At 41.8% G+C, this 22053-nt stretch overlaps 3 protein-coding genes across 5 annotated transcripts; 1 reads left to right on the plus strand and 2 right to left on the minus strand.

The window, feature by feature from the left end:
- The first annotated feature begins 726 nt into the window (after nt 1-726).
- akr1a1a (aldo-keto reductase family 1, member A1a (aldehyde reductase)) lies at nt 727-4478 on the plus strand. Of its 3 annotated transcripts, none has more exons than XM_010733686.3 (9): nt 727-800; nt 1413-1510; nt 1626-1745; nt 2397-2548; nt 2638-2833; nt 2917-2966; nt 3047-3196; nt 3304-3463; nt 3752-4478. In XM_010733686.3, exons 2-9 carry the CDS (start codon nt 1430-1432, stop codon nt 3815-3817), a joined length of 975 nt encoding a protein of 324 aa, XP_010731988.3. In that variant the 5' UTR covers nt 727-800; nt 1413-1429; the 3' UTR covers nt 3818-4478. The 3 variants fall into 3 exon arrangements, with proteins under 3 accessions (XP_010731988.3, XP_027129245.1, XP_019110497.2); XM_027273444.1 differs by lacking the exon at nt 727-800 and adding an exon at nt 1269-1292; XM_019254952.2 differs by lacking the exon at nt 727-800 and having other exon boundaries at nt 1439-1518.
- Nucleotides 4479-4511: 33 nt separating this feature from the next.
- Nucleotides 4512-13359, minus strand: vcp (valosin containing protein). The gene is given in 17 exon segments (NM_001303349.1): nt 4512-4938; nt 5257-5411; nt 5509-5664; nt 5798-6106; nt 6765-6977; nt 7082-7204; nt 7290-7454; nt 7854-7966; nt 8784-8919; nt 9230-9363; nt 9990-10092; nt 10205-10336; nt 10432-10562; nt 10684-10826; nt 10907-11079; nt 11206-11317; nt 13240-13359. Coding segments are annotated over 17 exon segments (2421 nt in total). The 5' UTR covers nt 13257-13359; the 3' UTR covers nt 4512-4832.
- Nucleotides 13360-13819: 460 nt separating this feature from the next.
- On the minus strand, nt 13820-20630 carry fancg (FA complementation group G). Its single transcript, XM_019254855.2, has 14 exons — nt 20439-20630; nt 18980-19073; nt 18756-18881; nt 18468-18640; nt 17948-18101; nt 16892-17022; nt 16645-16791; nt 16241-16401; nt 16026-16092; nt 15585-15901; nt 15455-15495; nt 15180-15353; nt 14895-15009; nt 13820-14203 (listed from the first exon to the last, which is right to left on the minus strand). Exons 1-14 carry the CDS (start codon nt 20517-20519, stop codon nt 14101-14103), a joined length of 1884 nt encoding a protein of 627 aa, XP_019110400.2. The 5' UTR covers nt 20520-20630; the 3' UTR covers nt 13820-14100.
- Between the last annotated feature and the right edge of the window lie 1423 nt (nt 20631-22053).

The raw sequence follows: 22053 nt of genomic DNA on the forward strand, positions 1-22053 counted from the left end.
ATGCGACTTGTTTATAAATGCACTTTTATGTCATAGAAGATACTGACAAAACTATGAGATGATGGGGAGAGACTTGAATGACTTGCCTGAGTGTGTGTGTCCGGCCTCTGAGAGCCTCCGGGGACGTTGGACTGTGGCTGCAGAATGCACATGTGCTGCTGCTGAAAGACTGTCACTGCTTATGTGCATTTGACAATATTTATAATCTTTTCAAAATGGTAACAAATAAACCAAATGTGTGAACTTCAAAGTTTGTGTCATCTGAGTTTCTCTTTCTTTCAAGTATGACTTTTCACCTTAATGAGTATGTTTACATGCACATTAGTATCCTGATACACGCAACACACCAGCACACATGACCGAGAATGATGGAAAAACCTGCTACCACAGTATCTTGACTTCTGAAACAGGTGTTTACAAAGGCAGCAGGTAATAATTCTGATTCTGATCTCAGTACCTCTCCACCACTGCCCGCACACAAACGAGCGGATACGGATAAATGATACGTTAACATCATAGACTGAATAAGATCAATATAAGATACTAATGTGCATGTAAACAAAGTAACTGATCTGCTATCAGTTCATAGAAACCAGTATAAGGAGGTAGGAAATCTTTTTTCTCGATCAAATATTGGCAATATGTGTACTCAGTGAGTGTAGTGGAGTTTGGACGTTCTCCATCAGTTTTAGTTACAGATAAACAAATGAAGACAGACTTTGACCTCAGCCTGTTAAAATCCAATCCGGACAGCGTACCCTCTCAGATGATCGCCGGCTGATCTAGCAGAGCGATCCCAGGTAAGAAAAATAAAGAGAGTGAAAAATAAGGAGGCTCTAATTCACTTTGTGTTTAATCTCTATTAGAGCATTAGTCAATCACACACACACGCCCTGCTGCTCGGCCAAGAGGCAGTCAGGGCAGGTGATCCATGTTAAGAGACTGATCATGTGAAACAACTTCTGTGGTTGTGTGTGTGTGTGTGTGTGGGCATCACATGATAAGGATATAGCAGACAATTAGTGAACCATGGGATGGCTCTGAGTTGTGCTGCAGTAACACCACACTGTGACTAATCCCATATACCTGTATCAGCTATTTCTGGCAATCAGGCTGGGTTCACAGAGGGTTTATATTTCCACTGAAACATGCTTTTCAGCTCAGAGGGTGAAGAAAGCAAACGGTTTGCTGCTTTGTAGATGGTATTTCATCTACATATATGATGGCTACTGCACATATCGAGTATACGTACACACAGTCCTGCTGTAGTGTAGGAGTTAATGAATTCAGATGTGAGTGTAAATCAGTAACAAAGCATTAGGACTTGAGTCATGGTGACTTGGTCCACTTCCATCAGGAGTCTACATGTGAAAACCTCACATACTTCTCTGTCACTGTCTTTCCTCCGTCAGGTTCTCAGAGTTGAAACATGAGCACCTTCGTGACTCTCTCAACAGGGCAGAGGCTGCCTATGGTCGGACTCGGCACATGGAAGAGCGCTCCAGGACAGGTAGGACTGTAAGTCCTCACACAGGCTTTGTTTAATGAGACCAACCACATTTCTGTACATTTTTCAATGTGTTTGGACTGTGTGTGTGTGTGTGTGTGTGTCCATGTGTTCTCAGGTGAAGCAGGCAGTGCTGGCAGCTTTAGACTGTGGGTACAGACACATTGACTGTGCTGCTGCATACAGCAATGAACAGGAGGTGGGAGAGGCTTTGGCTGTCAGAATCGGTCCTGGGAAGGTGAGAAAGTCTGGTTTGGCTTGAATTCAACATTGGATTTGACAGTTTACCCGTTGTCTGTCATTGTTGGAATAAAAAAGTTGATCTTGACAACTCACATTGAAAAAAGTTTTCAAAACAGTCCACTTGTTAGTGCTCAGAATAATGAAATGTTTGAACATTTACAGTTACATGACAGATGAGTAAACTCTATTTGCTGATGTGAACACGCAAGTTAGTGGACTTTGAGTTGAAATTTCATTCAGAAGTCATTTTACATACAGTATGTTAATGTCAATAATCAGTTTACTAACCATAAGTCCACTGTAATGAGCCTTGATTCAGCATTCACAATAGTCAAACAGACAGCAGTGTGCCTGTGGGCTCAGAGATTAAGCTGCTGACCATGAACTGCATCATCAGCAGTGTGAGTCCTTTGGAGACCTTTTGTTGCATCTGTTTCCTTCATTTGCGGTGTATGTATAACGGTACGGTCAAATACTGTAAAGGCTTTAAAAATACTTAAACAGAGTCAACATCAGTGCAGGTCTTCTGTTTCTAAGGTATGGTCTAGGGTTTAAATTTAAGTCTGGTTGTTGAACTATTTCCGTGATACGCCTGAAATACTTTAAATATTTTAATTATCAGGTATTAATTATCGTTCCTCTCCAGGCTCTGCGTCGTGAGGAGGTGTTTATAACATCAAAACTGTGGAACACTAAACATGACCCAGAGGATGTTGAGGAAGCGTGCAGGACCAGTCTGGCCCATTTGGGTCTCTCCTATTTGGACCTGTACCTTATGCACTGGCCAATGGCATTTCAGTGAGCAGCCGCGCACAATAAACTGATTTTGTCTTCCACTTGGTTGTCGCTGTGTGCTGAAGCAGCCCTCATGTGTGTGGATGTTTTAGGCGAGGGAAGGAGCTGATGCCTCGACGGGAAGACGGAAGTATTCGTTACTCTGACACACACTACAGAGATACGTGGGCAGCCATGGAGAAGCTTGTGGACAATGGTCTGGTCAAAGCTATAGGACTGTCCAACTTCAACGCCAGGCAGACTGATGACATCATCAGCATGGCCAGACATGCACCTGTGGTGAACCAGGTACACTAAAATAAACAGATTTAATAAGGTTTTATATATAGTAATGTAATTAAAAACAGACAAGCCATCTCATTGTTTTATAGGTGGAATGCCATTCTTATTTGTCTCAAGAAGATCTTCTATCTCACTGTCGGTCAGTGATTTTCTTTCAGAACTATTTGATAAAATAATGTTGCCATTGTATCAGTAACGGTGCAAATACCTCTTCTGCAGGTCAGTGGCAGTTTGTATGATAGCCTACAGTCCTCTGGGCAGTGGGGACAGACCCTGGGCCTCTCCAGATGAACCAAGCCTGCTAGAGGATCCTCGACTGGGAGCTATCTCCCAGAGATACCGGAAGACACCTGCCCAGGTCATACTGAGGTAAGACACAAAACCTTCCTCCACTACAAAGTACCTTGTAAGCTCAGGTGTTCAGTCAGTCACAATCAGACCCAAACCTCTGTAACAGCTGCTTCACCTTTTGGCAGGTGGCATGTGCAGAGGGGTGTCGTATGTATCCCCAAAAGCGTGACGCCCTCCAGGATTCAGCAGAACTTGCAGGTGTTTGACTTTTCCCTGTCAGAAGACGACATGAAGCTGATTGGATCCTTCAGCCGCAACGAACGCTTCATCGTCCCAGCAGTTGAGGTGAGTCATAATACATACCACATAATACCCAATGAGTTATGTTTATATATGTACAGCAGTCATCTCAGTCCAGAATTAGCTTAACTGCTGTAGACTCAGTGATGACACCACATGGTTGAAGCATCGGCTGGTTTTAGATCTCTATAAACGTCTGATATGCAGGATACGCTTTCCTAGAGAGCTTCGCTGTAGGAATTTGGGTCAATCATCATCACGTGTAATTTCCTTTGTTGTAAATCCTCATATATCCAGTGACATGAGCATAACTGTCCTCATTTCTTTTTACAGAGGGATGGCAAAAGAGTGTGGAGAGATGCAGAACATCCTCATTTCCCCTTCCATGATCCTTACTGAGTCGGCACACAAGGAGTGCAATAGTGTCTTTAAAGAGGATTCTGATGATTATGATTCAAATATGATTAAATGCATTTTCCTTTATCTTTTTAGAATGAATGACATGAATTTAAATCACATTTATGGGCCCAAATTTGTCAAGAACATTTGTTTCCTCAGTCACATCTTTACTGAGATTACAGTGAAAACAAAAAAAAAAAAACAGACTTTACTTCACTGCCAGAGTGACACTATGTGGTCAGTAACAGAATTGCCTCTCTGCCCAACGTCAGCTTTGATCACATGGTGGCTTCAAGCCTCACAGTGACTCTAAACTTGTGAATCATCAGTGAATCACTGCGGCAGCACTGCTCTCAGAGATTAAACTTTCTATGATGTTGAAAGAATGCTTTTTCGTGTCTGATGTACTTTTGTGAAAAAAAATCTCAGCCAATGTCATGTTTGCCTCGACCCAAAATCCACAAAAAAAAAAAAAAAATTACCTAAAAATGGACTTTAAGTAAATTTCTGACTAAATCGCATCAACTCTGTACTAATAAAAACTTCAAACAGACACTGATAACACTTCCATTTCGTGAGATTTTATTTTCAACAACATAACCTTGACAAAGTTGTAATACATTATATGCTACTGTTTATTTAAAAAAAAAAAAAAAAAAAAGGAAGTCATTAGCAATATGTTTTTTTCTTTTTCTTTCTTATAGTCTAGCATAGAATCCCATCACTAAAGCCATTCATGTTGGTTGTGATATACTGAGAATGAGGCCACTCGATAAACACCTCCCACCCCTCCCTCCCTAATCTGCAACAGTCACTCACTTTCCAGTTCCAACATCCCCCTTACCCCCACCCACATCAAAGCCAGGGCAAACCAAGCGGCTACATGCTTTCTCCGAGGGAAGTCATACAAAAAAAAGGAACACATGAAAGAAGCACAAAGTCCTAAAAATGTGGAATCTGGTGAGAATTTGTACAGGTGTGATCCCAGTACTGACCACTGTGGGGCAGTATACATTTATCCATAAAGGTCATCGTCGTTGTCTTCATTGAACACTGGACCAGTGCCAGCTCCTCCTGAGCCATGGCTTGGACCACTGCCGCCTGCAGCACTGGAGGGAAACCTGAAGAGGAAAGAGGAGAGTCATTTACCATTTTATAGGAGGATTATTGTACGATGATGACAGATAGTATTTCTGACAATTTTAGTACTTTGTTGTAGTCAGCATTTCTGGGAAAATGTCATCAGTAATACGATGAAGCTTTTTACAAACATGCAGACAAGGTCTAATGTTCATGTAGGCAGGAGTCAACTCAAATTTCCTTCAGTATGACTGCCAATCTGGACAGGAGCTCATTAGCAGTGGAGCCAATTCTGTCCAACAACTCTGTAGAAAGAATGACACTCCACCAAGTGAACACAAAATGTCTGAAAAATGTACCTGAAGCTGCCAAAGCCACGGCTCTGCTGCAGTGTCTGGGCAAACATCTCGTATTTGCGAATGTCGTTGTCACTGACGGAGCGACGAGCAAATCGCATTGCTTCTTCAAAGTGGTCCTTTCTTATCTCGGGCACGGGATCATCCTCTTCCACCTCCTATGAAAAAACAAAAGATACGATAGTGTCATCAAACTGCAAAACAGCAGTCGTGCAGATGTGGAAATATAAACAAGAGGACAGAACGAGCACTGACCATGGCTGATGGGTTGGTCTGCCTCTCCCTCTCTCTGCGGATCTCATTCTCGATGCTCTCTCTGATGGCCAGCTTACACGCCCGCTGGCAGATCTCTGTAAGATCTGCTCCGGAAAAGCCATTGGTCATCTTTGCCAGGAAGTCCAAGTCCACATCCTTTCAAAAACAAATTACAAAATTAGATGGTTTTAGTATGTTTAATGAAGCAAACATGAAGCTGAGAGAACAGAACAGTTAATCTAAGACAGACGATGTGATGTGAGCATGGAGCCTGAGTAGTGGCACTCACCTTGCTGATGGGGCTCTTGCGGAGGTTGGCTTTCAGGATGCTCATCCTGCTCTTCTCGTCGGGCAGGGGGATGTAGATGAGCTGATCCAGACGGCCAGGTCTCAGGATGGCAGGGTCGATGATGTCTGGTCTGTTTGTGGCTCCGATGATGAAGACGTTCTTCTTGCTGGACATTCCATCCATCTCGGTCAGGATCTGGTTGATGACACGGTCAGCTGCTCCGCCGCCATCTCCCACGTTGCCACCACGGGCCTTGGCTATGGAGTCGAGCTCATCAAAGAAGAGAACGCATGGGGCTGCTTGACGAGCCTGAAAACATCACACAGACAACTCTTAGAAAACCATGTAGAAGGGAATTAGCAGTTTCCAAATGTCTGCCCATCACTTGATGTAGGATTTCAGAACTCAACAGTTCAGGGTGTCCTTTGTCAAATTTCACGTTTCATGATGCACCAAACATTTTCAATAGATGAGAAGTTGCAGGCACGTTTAGCACCTGGACTCTGACAACAGAGGCATGAATGAAGCCATGAATACGTGCAGTGTGCTTTAGCATCATCTTGCTGAAATGAGCAAGGACGTCCGTGAAAAAGACATCGTCTACTTGGCAGCATATGTTGCTCTAAACCCTGTTGCACCGTTTGTCAGCTCAGTCTTTCAGAGTAATGAACCCCTCCCCACCTTTACTTCAGAAAGGCTCAGCCTCTCTGGGATGCTCTTTTAAACCATGTCAGGTCACGGACCCGTGGCCAGTTCATCTATTTACTTGTGAGATGTTCCACCTGATTATTTAATTTCCAGGCTTCTATCCCAACTTTTGACACGTACTACTGCTAATTAACTATTAAAAATAATCATCTTAGTTTCAACATTTGATACATTGTCTCTGCTTCTATGGATCTCTGTACAATATTTCAGATGTATCCACTCTGTTATTTTTAAAGTTGACAGACACTAAGATTCTTACCTTGTCAAAGATCTCTCTGACGTTGGCCTCAGACTCTCCAAACCACATGGTGAGCAGCTCGGGTCCTTTGATGGAGATGAAATTTGCCTGGCACTCATTGGCAATGGCTTTGGCCAGCAGTGTCTTACCACAACCAGGGGGACCATAGAACAGCACACCCTTGGATGGGGTCATGCCAAACTTGAGGAACTTGTCTGGGTGCTCCACTGGGTACTGTAGGGGAAGGGAGAAAAGCACAGTAAGAAAAAAATATTCAGATTTTTTTGTTGTGTCGTATCCGTTTCAAATACAATCTCACTTCTGGAAGAGGTTCATACCTGCACCAACTCTTGCAGCTCCCTCTTGACATCATCCAGACCTCCGATGTCCTCCCAGGTGATGTTGGGAACCTCAACCACCGTCTCCCTCAGTGCAGATGGGTTGCTCTGGCTCAGGGCCCACTGCAGGACAACATTGAGCATGTTAGCAAAAGACTCAAAAGCCATTATAAACCAACATATCAAAAGACCATAATACGGTGCTTACCTTGAAGTCATCCATAGTGACGGCAAGTGAGTTCATGACTTCAGCATCAATGGTCTCGTCCTCAAGGTCGATCAGGTCCATCTTCTTCCTGATGGCCTGCAGGGCAGCCTCAGAGCAGAGAGCAGCCAGATCTGCACCAACGTGTCCATGGGTCTCATTGGCTACCTACATAACAAGATACAGAGAGCGCAGTAATACTTAGTGATAATAGTGAGTATTATTATAGTGAGTATTATACACAGTACACGTTCATTGAGTATAACCATGAACACGGTTACTGCAATGCAGTAACTCGAAATATGACAGTGTTATATGCATGATCACAGCCCTCTATATAAAGAAATGTAAACTACACCTGATTTGACAGCATAACCACCATTTCACATTAAATTCTATAAGGAGTAATATTTCATTAAATGTAATTTCAAGTGCAGTTTCACTTTGAGTTACAGACTAATATAATAGTTAATATAACTAGTAATAATAACCACATGATTATATTCCTCCAGGGAAGCACTGTGTTGTGTGGCATCACCTTACTACAGGATAATTGTGTGTACAAACCTGTTCCAAGTCAACATCGTCAGCCAGTTTCATGTTCTTGGTGTGAATCTGGAGAATCTCCAGTCTGCCAGTGGCATCTGGGATGCCGATGTCCACTTCCCGATCAAAACGCCCTGGAGGTGGAGGTGGGGTTCACTTATTAGTTACAACGGAACAGACACATACCAGAAACATTTATATAATTTAAGAGCACAGCATGCGGGGACATGTTGGCTCTTATGTAATGGAGTGAAGGAGTTCAAATTTATAACAAGCAAGATCCAATTCCAATGCTTTGTCACACTGTCAGAAACATCCCATTACCCAACCTCCTAAAAAAGGAACTGTGAGAAACTGACCCACTGGTGACCTGCAGCCCCCACAAAATAAACAGCAGCCAGCAGTTTTAATCAGTGATATGACAACATGCATCAGTCCAGAGCTGCTTCAAGTTATATAAAATAAGACAGTAAGTTCCAGTCTATTGTAGCAATAACTCCATTAGTGGTTGAAAATGACATTTGAATTTGCTGGAAATAAATTACTGTTCCTGCTACAATCATTTCACGTTTTCTCTGAATATTACATTAAACATTAAAAAAGGTCACAAGACAAAATATTCTAGGAAAAGGAGCTATATTTTAATGCTATGCTATTCAGGAATTAAAGACTGAGCTTTAATGCTGGCCATGAGAGCACTGTGCAAGGCTGGCAAAAAAAAAGTAACACAAATATAATAAAAGAAATATTGACTACCTACTAATGGCATTCAATCCAATATTTAAAAGGACTAATGTCAACAGGAGACACATGACAGAGACATCCCTAATAATTGATGAGTTACATAAAACCAATAGTAACAATGCTAAAACAACAATGAAACCTGGGTTATTATTGTGTTTCTAGCCATCGCTGCAGTAACTGTTTGCATGCTTACAACAGATAGCTTACCAAATCTCCTGAGAGCTGGGTCAATGCTGTTGGGTCTGTTGGTGGCAGCCATGACGATGACGTGAGCTCTCTGTTTCAGGCCGTCCATAAGAGTCAGCAGCTGAGAAACAATGCGCCTCTCCACCTCTCCATGGGTCTGCAAAGAACGCAACATACAGTGTTCATATACAATTCACATTTTGAACTTTTTCTCAAATTTCTGTCAAGCGAGTGAGAATGTCAGAGAGCAACAGCTTCATTAGTTATATTTTAAAATCAGTGTGTGATGGACTGCTGTTCAAAATAAAATACCAAGAGAAGAAAAGGAACCAGACTGCATTTTTGTGCAATTCCAAAGATTTTCCAGATCTGGATACTGAGATCCACTTCCATTTCAAGAACTCATAAATTATAAATAAACACGGTCCTGTTATTCGCCTATCCATTTTTCCCCTCTTCCCGCTCACCTTCTCTCTCTTAGGAGCGATTGCGTCAAGCTCATCGATAAAGATGATGGCAGGAGCATTCTTCTCTGCTTCCTCGAAGGCCTTTCTCAGGTTACTCTCGCTCTCTCCTGCCAGCTTACTCATGATCTCAGGACCTAAAATGGAGACAATGAATATGCATGATCACAAGATAAGCCATGGCCCAACTAAACACTCGAGTAAAAGACAACACTGTACATTTCTGAGAATTCGATGAATACAGTACATACAAACACTATGAAATACAAACCAATCTTCCTGTGAAATCATATTCTAAAAGGTGGAACATCTTTACAAGACATTTTTACAAAAAGCTGCACCAGCTGTAGCTAACCAAAAAGATTTATTAAAGCTCCACTAGTTTCATATCTTTCTGAACAGATGCATGTAAAAACCCTGATCTAAAATGACAAAGAAATGTTCTTCAATATCCAAGCAACCTTCTCCTCTCACCCCCTGCATGAGGCTGTAGGGGGGCCGTAAGCAGCTCCTTCAGCAACAGACTGCTACTCCCACCATGTAAGAAGGAGCTGTCAGACTCTAACACCAACATGACTTCATGACTTTCTTCTGTATATTTCTTGTTCATGAGTAATTTCTAATCCACCGTGTGTATAGGGGCTTCTGTGACAAGTGAATATCATTAAAGTCTTCCTTATAAAAGGTTTTGATAAATACTTTTCCAAACCAATCAACAAGAGGAGTAAGGAGATTGAAGATAAATAAAGATGGGTGTTCATACCGTTAATCAGGAAGAAGAAAGCTCCAGTTTCATTGGCTACAGCTCTGGCAATCAAAGTCTTTCCAGTTCCAGGGGGTCCGTACAGCAGGATTCCACGTGGGGGCTGAAAAGAGGGGCGCATTTTTAAAATAAGTAATAGTCGATTGAATTTAAGTTAAACACCAGCAAAGATGTTCTGTTTGTGATTCCTCCTGTGATTAAACACTTGAACTTACCTTGACTCCGATGGCCTTGAACAGTGCAGGGTGTCTAAGAGGCAGCTCCACCATCTCTTTGATCTGAGCTAGCTGCTTCCTCACTCCTCCAATGTCATCATAGCCCACCTCGTTCAGGGACTCTTCCTCATCCTGCATATTAAAAAAGGCACAAGATAGTTAAATTTTAATACAGTTCATTTGTGGTAAGTGTTAACATGTGCACTGTGTTCATATCTGCTACCCACCTCTCTCCTGATTGGCTCTCCCTCACAGTGGATGACTGTGTCAGGAGCAACGATGCAGTATGGAGAGGGGTCGGTCTCTACCACCTTGAATTCCACAGCACGCATGCCTCCTCTGACCAGGAAAATATCACCTACACAAGGTAAAAGAAAACAATGTTAATTTTACTCTAACAGAGCTGCATGTTGAAACATTAAAACAGATTTGATCAGCAAAATACAATCTTTGTCCTCACAGTGGAGGCTTGCACTCACCTTTGCGGATTGGCCTGTAAGCCTCCAGAAAGTATGGCTTCAGGTAGACCTCAAACAGGTTGCCAGTAATTCCCTCTACTGTGTCATCTATTGGGAGGACGTGGATCCTCTTTCCGTACTTCACATCAGGACATGGCTGAATGCTGAAAGAGATATTAAACTTAACATCACTCATTTCTCACCTCCATTATTTATTTAAAAACATGTTTGTTCTTTTCCCCACCTGATGACATCACCCAGCCGGACCCTCAGATTGTTGCGGACCACCCTGTTCATGCGAACTTTTTCATCGGAACAAGTGTCGTCGGACAGCACGATGCACACAGTCTCCCGCCTCTTCTTTCCTTTCATCAGCACTGTGTCTCCACGGAAGAGCTGCAGCTCGTCCATCTTGGTCTTCAGAGACATCAAACAAAGTTACAGTCAATCCCTTGTGTTACTCTGTTTAAAAATATCAAGAATAAAATCCAAACATCTGATCTATGACGACATGAGCCATGCTCAAACCTTTTAAAAGCCTACCTGAGAGAGAGAGACCACACTGTTGTCTTCATTGATGGATTCATCAACGATCAGTCTGTTGGGTCTGTTCTTCTGTTTCAGAATTGCAGTGGCTAGGTCATCATTTTTCGCTCTAGGATAGGAAACAGATAAAACAAGTTAAACAAAACAAACACTGTGCACATTCAAGGTCTCATGCACGTCTTAATAATCATGCTGCTTAAATTAGTAATCAATTGTACAATAAAAGAAATGTCTAGGAAAGAAGTACACACAGCATATTTATCTTAGGGTTGGTCAATTCATTAAAATCTACCCATGCTAAAAGGAAATAATTAACAGTGAAACGTCTTGGTTTCTGTTTTGTTTCTCTGGTTTGTCTACAGGGGATTGGAAAACACCTTTTTGTTACACGTGCGGCCTTCAGTTCAGAGGTCAATATGGTAAAATTACTACCATTAATACGTAAATACTGGGATCATTCAAACTGTGTTTGAAGAGAGATCAGACATCCATCCGGGAACTAACATGGCAAATGGATATATTATAGATGATGTGAGGCATTAGTCAATAATAGTATCTCAGTATCAAGTGTGTGTGTATATACGTCCACTACACATATTACTACTGTCATTATTGTTCCCATATCTCCATTACAGTTTATAGTTAGTTTATGATCTGTGTCTCTCCATCTCTATCACAGGTTCCACTGCTACTGTAATCATTTTATCAATCATTGTAACTCATTGTCATTTTATCATTCATTGTAATTGTACAATATGTTTGTGTTGATTTGTCCTGTACATGTGACATCTATTGCACGCCTGTCCATCCTGGGAGAGGGATCCCTCCTCTGTGGCTCTTCCACCTTTTTCCCTGTTAAAGGGTTTTTGTGGGCAAGTTTTTCCTCACTCGAACCGAGGGTCTAAGGACAGAGGGTGTCACTCCCTGTACAGACTGTAAAGCCCTCTAAGGCATAATGTACTTTGGGCTATACAAATAAAATCTGATTTGATACGCCTTTACGACATTATTAATAATAGTCACTCCATGAATAAATAAAACATGTGTCGATGTGGAAACAGGTCGTTTACACAGACCTGCCTAAACGTCACCTACGGGTAAAACACGCACAATCATGCGTACAATCAAAACACCAATCAAACATACCAATGGTTAAAAAAAGTGACGGTTTAAAATTGCTACAAGTTTCCAGAAAACTCTTGAACCGGTTCCTGTAGTTTCTCTTTCATGTTGTTAGCATGCTAACGCTAGCCTCCAGAGCTAGATGACACAGCAAAAGAAATAGAAAAAAACTTTGTTAGCCGGCTAGGTCCCTCCACTACGTTACAACTCCTATCGTGTCTATAAAAGACACCGGCCAAACAACGTGAAACACAGTACTCGGATGCAGGCATGTGTTATTTCGTGTCTGTTTTTCGGCTAACAACGGAATAGACAGCGAGTAAATCGTCTATCATCCAGAATGAATAGCCAGGTTAGCCCGTTAGCTTCTGGATGACTAATGCTAGCGGACTGTTCCCATCTGTGAAACCTAAACCCACACGATTTAATAGATTTGGAGTTATATTATTTAAAAAGTCACACTTTAAAGCCAGTTATTTTTAAAAGAGACAGGCTCGTTAGCTGGCAGACAGGCCATCTTTGTCGGTGTGACGGTGGCTTCGGCCTTGACAAGTGTTGCTAAGCTCGCGTTAGCATTCGCGACAGCAATGACTGCGCTTTGTCGAGCTCGCTGTCACACAGCTGGCTAACTCAGCACCGGCTGGCTGACAACACGGGTCAACAATTCACCTGGTTTAATACTCAGCTGTCAGTGGTATTTTTTTTAAAATAGTTATCCGACCAACGGAACACAAAGTGCGGAGGCTGTAAGTAACTGACCCCATTAGCTCCCCCCCTGTTAGCAATTTGAGCTAACTTTATTAAACTAACGTATACTGACGTTAGCCGTTTAAAAGGCAGTTGCCATTGTCCCTCGAAAAAAAAAACGCATTTTAATAAGAGTAAAAGATATATATATTTTGTACTTACTCCCCTCCCGAGGCCATGGTCGTCCACCTGGATTACTGTTAATAAATAAAGAAATTCTAGCTAAATGTTTAAGAGGCTTAACCGGTTTCTCGTTACTCAACGTTCCCTGTGATTTCACACGAAAGAGCAGCAGCAGTCTCCGTGCTCCTCTTTAACAGTTATACCGTGAGCTGGGTGCATCCGCGTTCTGATTGGCTGGCGGCTGTCCGTCAAACTCTGGCGGCCAATGAAAGAAGCCGGAGTCTGACGTCAACGAGAATATTGTGGAAGCATGGCCAATTAAAAACGAGTGGGGCGGTGCTGTTTTCATCAACTCGTCTCTGATTGGCTGTTTAAGCCTCTCATCAAACTTCTGCGAACCAATTAATGCGTACCGCGTTGATATCGAAGAATCGTACAAACACGAAATTTGCCTTTTTTGTTGTTGTTTACTCTTGATAATAACATACGCATATGTTATTATCATAGCGTGTATTAATTTTTATTTATTGATTTTGTTATGTTTTATTTATTTTTTGAGCAATTCATATAAAACCGCTATAAATAGACATTGTAGAGCAGCAACAACTTGACAAGCATAATCAGTTATTAAAGTCTTTATTTCTCTTGCCTTGCCAAAACACATCTTTTATTTATTATGATAATTTTATGTTAATGTTTCATCATTTCATCCATAAACCAGCTGCAAGGTTGATTTACACTGTGTATACTCTTAGTCTCAAACTATTTAAGCCCTTCCAAGATGCATTATTTTGCTCTCCTCGTGGATACATGTTTGTTGTGGGTATGGGTTTCAGTTCACAGGGCAAAGAAAGTTGATCCGGTTCAGTAAGTGATAGGGCATTCTTCTTTTGTCTGTCTCTAGGCTGACAAGGTAGGACCAAGTCCCTGTATTCTGTGGCGCAGCTCTGTTGAGTCCAACAAAGGGCCAGACTGAGGTTCCTTTAGGTACAAAGAAAGATTCCTGCAACACAGAGGGCATATACCGGTTAGTAGGAGAGTTACATCACAGCATGGTAAATGTGCTGCGGGTAATGCAACAAGAGACTGATGAAACTATTAAATTATTTGGGGCTTACTTTGTATTTTCTTTGGAAAATACCCTGATACCTGATTATCCAGCTACAGATTGTAGCTTCCCTGTTTACATTTGAGGTCATCTGTGGGAAAATGTGTCCTCTAGTGAAGGGCAAAAATATACACATGCACATAGCCATCGTGAACAGCTAGAGTAAACTAAGGGTAGTCCCTCTTTGATGCATTTCCCAGGGTGCAAGCTCAACATTTGAGATCACTAAAGTTTTGTTACTAACCTCTTAAAATAATTTCTTGTGGTTGGACTACACTTGTCCAGTTGGTGGTGTTAAAGGTGTCTTTACATATATTTGAGTGATGCATCTGTGTTCACCTGGCTCTACACAGTGCATTCTCACAGGTTCCTGACCACCTCTAAGTTTGGTATGTACCATCAGTTCCATTACCCCAGCGTGTATTTTGAGCACACTATGTGATTAGAGCTATGCACATGTAAGCAGGTTACATGAGATGCATCTCTGTGCCAAGTGTGAACACAGGTGAAGTGTGCACTTTGATACATACTGCACTGTATTAAACCACAGACTCAGTCAGTGAACATAAGAATGACAGTGTCTTACTCCGCTGAGGATTGTGTGGTGAAGCTCCAGGTCTTTTCCCAACAAGCTGCTGCCTCCCGTCTCCTGCCAAGCCTCCACAACACTTCACCACACCACAGGCCTGCACCCACGCAGTCTGAGACATTACACACAGCGTGATGAATAAAAGACCATGCAAACGAAGTACAGATTCATCACGGTTCATATCGTACTTTATAATGGCCAAATATGGACCTATGATGCATATGACTGACCTTAAATAACTCTGCTGTATATTTCAATAGGTTAAAGCTCTGCTGTGTATACCTGGAAATGCCTGCAGGCTGAGCTGGAGGTCTCTCAGTGCCTCTCTCAGTTGGTCTGTCTGGGAGAAGCTGATGCCCCTGCCAGCTAGTGAAAGCCCCTTTAGCCTCTGGAGGATATACAGATCTGTTCCCTGCTTGCCAACCATGTCTACACTGGGAATCTGTGGTTGGAAACCTGTAATTTAACAATCAACAGAATAAAATACATAAAGTAGTAATAGCTGCAGGGTGTGTAAAAAGGGCAGTATCTGCTCAAAGCGTCATAAAAATACTCACCTCTCCTTTTAAAGTGCACCTTTACCAGCAGGTTGATACACCTGTAATGTAGTAATGAGCACAATCTTATGTGTTTGTTTATAATCACAGAAACTGATGACAGAATTGAAGCCAAGTTCTTCTTACAGACCTTGTATAGTGAGTGACAGCTTGTTTCCAGTCCTTCAGGTTAGTGTGGCAGTGACCCTGGAGGAGGTAGGCAGCCCCAGTCCAGAGCAGCATCCCCACCCTGTCTTCACCCTCTTCACCCACAGGCCTGGCCTCAGCCTCACACTTCTCCTCTGGCTCCTCCAACACCAACTTATCTGGCAGCAGCTCCAGTGTCGTGCTGATGACTTCATCACACAGCGCCATGCAATCGGTGGGCCGTCGGGCCATGAGTAAAGCAGCGCCTGCCTCCAGGTAAAGCTCAGGCAACCTGGGGAGGGAGTGGACCTCAGTATGCATCTGAGAGAGAGAAACACAGCACACAGACAGCAACACAGATGAACATATTCTTCCATCAGGCAAAAACATTATGACTTCTTGCAAAGTATCTTGCAGTAGTAGTATCTTGGTTTTTCAGTCTTACTCCATGTTGATCTTCTGAGTGAAGAGTATTCAGCAGGTCCAAATAACATTCCACACCCTCTGACACCCTGAAGAAACACCAACAACACCCGTATTACAACTACAGAGTGCTTTATGTGTACACTATTCTCATCTCCATTTACATTTTCTGGTTTTCAGTAGTGATCATGTGCCAGTAAGAGGCAGAAACTCTGAGCTCCAAGCTGGTTTTCTCACCTCCCATAGATCACACACTTCTGGGCCAGACTGTGAAGGACAAAGAGGGCAGAGGGAACTGAGAGCAGGCTGTTTAGTGGTTTGCTACAGAGCAATAAGGACGGAGAAAGGAGATGAGTACCAGCCAGAGCAGGCTCTGTGGCAGAGGGCAACATCAAAGTCTGTGGGACAAGAGAGGTTTCATGTTTCAGTATGCAGGCTTACACTTTACATGAATATGTGTCAGTGTCCCAAATAAACCTTTTGGCTCATCTGCTGAGAGCTACTCTACTACAACAAAGGCAGGGAAGATTTTTTAACAATAAAAACAATTTATCTACATTGACAAGACAGATATTTAGACACAATTTAGAGGCATCCCTTTTCTGCCTGCCCTGTGTGTACTGTGTACTTGTGTTACTCACTGAATGCAGCAAACGGAGAGCTTGTATCTCAGCCTGTGTGTTGCTCAGCTGTCTGTAGATGAGCATGCTCTGATACAGAGCACATACACACCAGGAGTCTGTCTCCAGTGCCTTCCTGTAACACTGCAATGCCATCTGAGGACAACTCTGGACACAAAAACACACACACTCACTGTATGCAACTGCTCAAACTTGTTACACCCATGAATTATACACGCTAACTTTGTGTTTGTATGTCTGTGTGTACCATATGGGTGAGGCAGGAGCCTGAGAGGAGGTGTGTGTATGCTACTAGAGTTTTGGGAGCAGGCAGGGAGGAAGCTGTCTGCAGGACAGACAGCGCTTCTGAACTTTGACCCTCGCTCAACTTTTCTGCACCTTAATGAAAAAAAACAAAGCACAATAAAACAACAAGTTACTCAATGCTACAAAAACGTGGAGTCCATTTAGACATCACTGTTATATAGCTTATATAGTATATAGTTATTGTCTACAAAAGGCAAACTGCATAGAACAAACACTATAAAGAAACAAAAAACAACAGCAGCAGCCTACCACAACTAACCTAGCATCCCTGGCAAGGCAATTCCCCCGCCCTCACATGTTAAAACTGTAAATAAATAAATTCATCCTTCCCATATAGTAAAGTTTATACATATATATCAATGTGTAAGTGCAAAAAAATATTTCTAAACCCACCCAAGGAACAAATACTTCTATTTTCAGTTCTGACTATCAGCATTAAAATACACAGCCCAGTACATCAGCTTTGATTCAGATAATAGTTTTCCTGTACTACTGAGTTTGTCTGTACCCATACTCTTTTGGCGGCTCCCATGCTGAAAATTAAATATAATATTATACCAAGGTGACATTTTTTTAGAAAACAGCAGAAATCAACTCTATGCTTACGCTTTATACAATATTATGAAGCTTACTATTATATAGTCTGTACAATGGCAGAGGGTGCTCTAAATACCCCTATGGTAGATACAACATGATAAAGAGCCCTCTAGGGTCTAAGAAAACATGGCCAACAAAAGTGGAGTGCGCTTTTAGTGAAGACATTGTAATGTAGTGCCTCACAAGCTAGAAAATAAGTGGGTCATGACCTGCCTCTAAATGGCTAAATACTTCCCGATGTGTTGAGTAGTTGCACAATAAAACTATTTTAATCTTAAAGAATTACAATGGTTTCCTCCATACATGCATCACAACTTTCTACACAGTAGAGCCCTTTATATTGTTTCTGTCCCCGGCCCTCCGACAGCCACCACTGAATGAATGATTAAATGTTGCTGACCTTGGGCAATATATGTACAAATCTGCAATAATTCAAAAAGCCTTCTTGGGTCCATCACCAATAGTGGGATGTCAGAGGATTTTCCACTTGCCCCACTCCTCCTGTCAACCCGGTCTCCAGTAGATAGTGACTCAGACAGAGAGAAGAGCTCATCCTGCATCACAGAAAAGAATACAGTCTAGTTTCATTTTATAATACATTTCTTACATACAAGTCTTATCCACAATAACAACAACAAAAACAAGATCAAGCCTGCACTATCCCACATATTTGGAGACTAGACACTGTAGCAGGCCGGTAAATACAGTATGTATTTAATGTTTTGCTGGCAGAGACAGAAAGAGATGTCAGGGGGAATTACACTTGATTTGTTATAGACAGTTTGTCTTTAAACAAACAAAAAACTAAATATCTGTAATTCCTTCATTGGGAATTTGTCTCACTTCACTTGGAAGCTAACTTCTTTTAAACTACACCAAACACTTTAGGTGGGGAATACAGATTACACACAGGATCTTACCTGAAACTCTTGAATAGTTTTTAGCTGGCACGTGGCCAGCCATATTGCCCACTGCAGACAAAGAATGTACTGTATAGAGGAATTTAAAGCTGTGTTTGCCACTGATTTGAGAGCAGTTTTCCAAAACACAGGAGGGTCTGTAGCAACAGGGTTATCTCCTGTTATCTGCAGAACTGTGGGTAACAAGAGCATGATGTAAAAGTCAGAGCTGAGCAGTCCATGAAGCTGGATGTATGGCATTAGTTTTATATACATCAATGGTTTTGTCATAATCTCTCAGCAGTCTACCTCTCTCTGTGGCTTGTATGAGGAGCAGCTCAGCTTCTGAGAAGTGAGACTGAGCAACAGAGCACACACAGGCGTTGTACACTACTGTCAGCTCCAACTGTGTGTGATCCGCAAGAGGAGGGACACCTGCAGGAGAGGGACGTGACAAAGAGGGAGATAAGGGTAAGCGCTGGGCTCCCCACCTTAACAAATTTGGCCTTTGTGTTATGAAAGAGATGGCGCACCTTGGATTTTTTGTAAAAGTTTGTGAAACTCAGAGGAGCAAGATCTTAGATGTGTTTTCTGGTCTCGGCTCACAGCATCTCCTCCTGCTTTTTGCTACGAGTAAAAGCAAACGGGAAAGTCACCCAGTTACTTACAAAAGATACTTTACGTGTTATGCTATTTCACATTGTTACTGCACTATAATTTACAGTGAAGCATGGAATGTTTTACACAAAAAATATCTATTATTTAAGTTAAGAAAGTTACATTTCTAAACATGTTTACATACAAAACATAATCATTTCAATATGATGGATAAAGATCACATGGTTCTAAAGTATATGCGTTAGTTCAAATCAGCCAGCTACAACATTAACATGGTTATGCATTTGTAATAATAATCTAATAATAATTAAGAAGAGATGCCATTCTGCATAATGTAGTTTTAAAGTACATCTTCCTGTATTTAAGGAAATAAAACTTAGTAAGTAAAACTTACACTGCAATACTACTTTTTAATGTAGTATTGCCATATTTACTTACGTAGCTTCTTCTTCTTCTTTTGGGTATAAAAATCTTTATGTAGTTTTGAGAAGTTAAAAATGTACTAGACTAATTTACGGTAAAGGTCCAGTGTGTAAGAACTGGGGCCTCAATTCTCAGTTGTTTTCATGCATTTATAATCACTTTAAATTATCTTTTTCTTTTTTTTTGATTACCTTAAATTATCATTATTATAAACCTTTATATCTACAGTGGTCGTGGGTCCTCACACCAGGCAAACTTAATAGTGTTTTTCTCTTTTACACTAGGTAGACGAGGGTGATGTGAGGAGGAACAAAAAGTAGAAGAGAAACGTTTTATTAATCCCTTGAGGGGAAATTCTTTTTTCACTCAGTTTTACATCATTTTTTTAAACACACACATGAGTGATGGGCAGCCACCCAGAGCAGCGCTCTCTGTACCTTGCTCAAGGGCCCCTCAGCAGTGCACTGGCACCTCTCCAGCTACCAGTCCACCACCATACATTGTTATCATACTGGACTGAGCTACTGCCAGCAATTACATCACTAGATGCAACTAAATCCTACACAATGGACCTTTAAATATCTATTTTAAGTATTAATGCACATTCAATACACAAATAAAGCAAGATGCAGCATTCACTTTTTTATGAATACCCCCTGTTTTTTTGTATAGCATCTATATTTTATTTTTGCATTTGTATTTACATTGTGTTTTTATCTTTGTCTATACTATTACCTATATTAGGACCAGCACCACCTGTAATTTCGTTGTCTGTTGTACAATGACAATAAGGTGCTGAGTACTAACTTATATCAGTTATATCTGTTTATGTCAGCATGTTATTGGACATCTGAAGTATAAACATGATCTATTCTCAAGCTTTAACAGATCTCTATGAGGTTAACGTTGTAGCTGCTGTGTGTTGCAGATATTTAACTGCTAAAGACTTACCTGCCACTTATTCACCAACTCGTTGTTTTCCTGCATCCATCTGTCTAATAAAGAAGGTGGCTGGCACACTTTATGAGACATTGCGTGTCGGTTTTGTGGAGAAGTCAGCGTCGCTTGGTTTGAACTTTCCCTCTGTTGGCTGTCAGAGAGGAGCTGACACAGGAAGCAAACAGCAGTGAGTCTATGACTGCTGCAGGGCTCTGCTGCCCACTGTGGACAAGCCAGGACACCACACCTGCAGTCTGCAGACTGTGCAGCAGGTGGCGCTGTAACAAAGCTCCACTTGTGTTCTGGAAACTTCAATCTGTTGGTTGATTTTTTTTCACAGCCATCAAACTGTGAAGTGCTCTGTTTGTGGTCATTTGCTTTATAACCCTCTAAATAAACAGACAGACACACTCATACCTGCACCACCTTTATGTCTTCTAATAACTCTGAATGATGGCTGTCCTCTCATTTAAAAAGAAATCTGCATTGTGCACCAAAGTGGCACACAAAATGGCATGTGCACACATGCATGCACACACACCTACAAGTCTAAAGCAAGTAAATACAATCACAGGCCTTAATTGTATTACAGCTGAGTCATCCTTAAGACTGCCAGGACAGCCATTTTTCTAGTTGTCCCTCCCAAGGTGACTCCCTCTTTTCTCACCAAATTCCACCCCTCTCCTCTCCTCTCCTCTCCTCTCATCCCTCCATCAGTGCATCATCTTGTTCCCTGTTGTCTGCAACCTCCATTGTCTGTCTCCATCATAACCTCACATCCTCTTTTCTTTCATTGTCTCAAATCACAGAAAGCTCTAAATATACCACCATTGGGAAAAAACAAAACAAAACAAGGGAAGCTCCTTCCACAACTATATAACCGCACACTTGCAGCTGCACAAGGAATGCACACACAAAAGATGTCCTTTTGCCTCCCCTAGGATGGGTTTCACTGTTTTGTGACATTTTCCTCTTCATCGATCCAACTATTTTCCATCTCTCTTTGCCTAACTGTCTCCCGTCTCTCCATCCATCCCTTCAAGGACAAGGTCGTTACATGGCAAAAGCCTCCTACCTCCTTTTCTGCCGCCCTTCTCTCAATGTCATCCAAGCTTTCACTGACAGGTTTGTTAAATATTACTGTGACAAATCAACTCATGGCAGCATCAAAGTGCAGATTATGGTCCTCGAAAGAAACCAGTAACATGCAGACTAAATCTGCCTGCTCTGTTTTTCGACAGTTTATTTCTTCAGTGGTAATCCTTCTGTATTTTTTAGCTGTTTTCTGTCTCAAATCCCAACTGGATTAACAGGATTTAACAGCTCCCCAACACTGGTGATAATATATGTGGCTATATCTGTTGTATTTCTCCGGCAGGAGTGTTTTAGTGTGAGTCATTTTTCTTATGTAGACCTGGTTCAAATAACAATAAGGTACTGAGGAACATGAGATTTACTGACTCCTCGACTGAATCCTGCGAACTCTGCTAGATCTGCTCCATTATCCTCATTTATAAAACATGAAGCTGGTGGAAGGAGGAGGAGGGGATGTGACACATGTTATTTCTGCCATGCATCCGTCTCTTCGCCCCCCCGTACATGTGAGATGTGGTGCAGCACACGCTGT

Source organism: Larimichthys crocea, chromosome III, assembly GCF_000972845.2.
Source record: "Larimichthys crocea isolate SSNF chromosome III, L_crocea_2.0, whole genome shotgun sequence".
Classification (NCBI taxonomy): domain Eukaryota; kingdom Metazoa; phylum Chordata; class Actinopteri; family Sciaenidae; genus Larimichthys; species Larimichthys crocea.

Coding starts and splice junctions, on each gene's coding strand:
- akr1a1a (XM_010733686.3), top strand. CDS start 1,430: ATGAGCACCTTCGTGACTCTCTCAACAGGGCAGAGGCTGCCTATGGTC. Junction 3,197..3,303: donor CCTGCCCAGGTCATACTGAG/GTAAGACACAAA, acceptor ACCTTTTGGCAG/GTGGCATGTGCAGAGGGGTG. Junction 3,464..3,751: donor TCATCGTCCCAGCAGTTGAG/GTGAGTCATAAT, acceptor TTCTTTTTACAG/AGGGATGGCAAAAGAGTGTG.
- fancg (XM_019254855.2), bottom strand. CDS start 20,519: ATGTCTCATAAAGTGTGCCAGCCACCTTCTTTATTAGACAGATGGATG. Junction 15,496..15,584: donor GCTGTCACTCACTATACAAG/GTCTGTAAGAAG, acceptor ACTACATTACAG/GTGTATCAACCTGCTGGTAA. Junction 15,354..15,454: donor GGTGCACTTTAAAAGGAGAG/GTGAGTATTTTT, acceptor GTTAAATTACAG/GTTTCCAACCACAGATTCCC.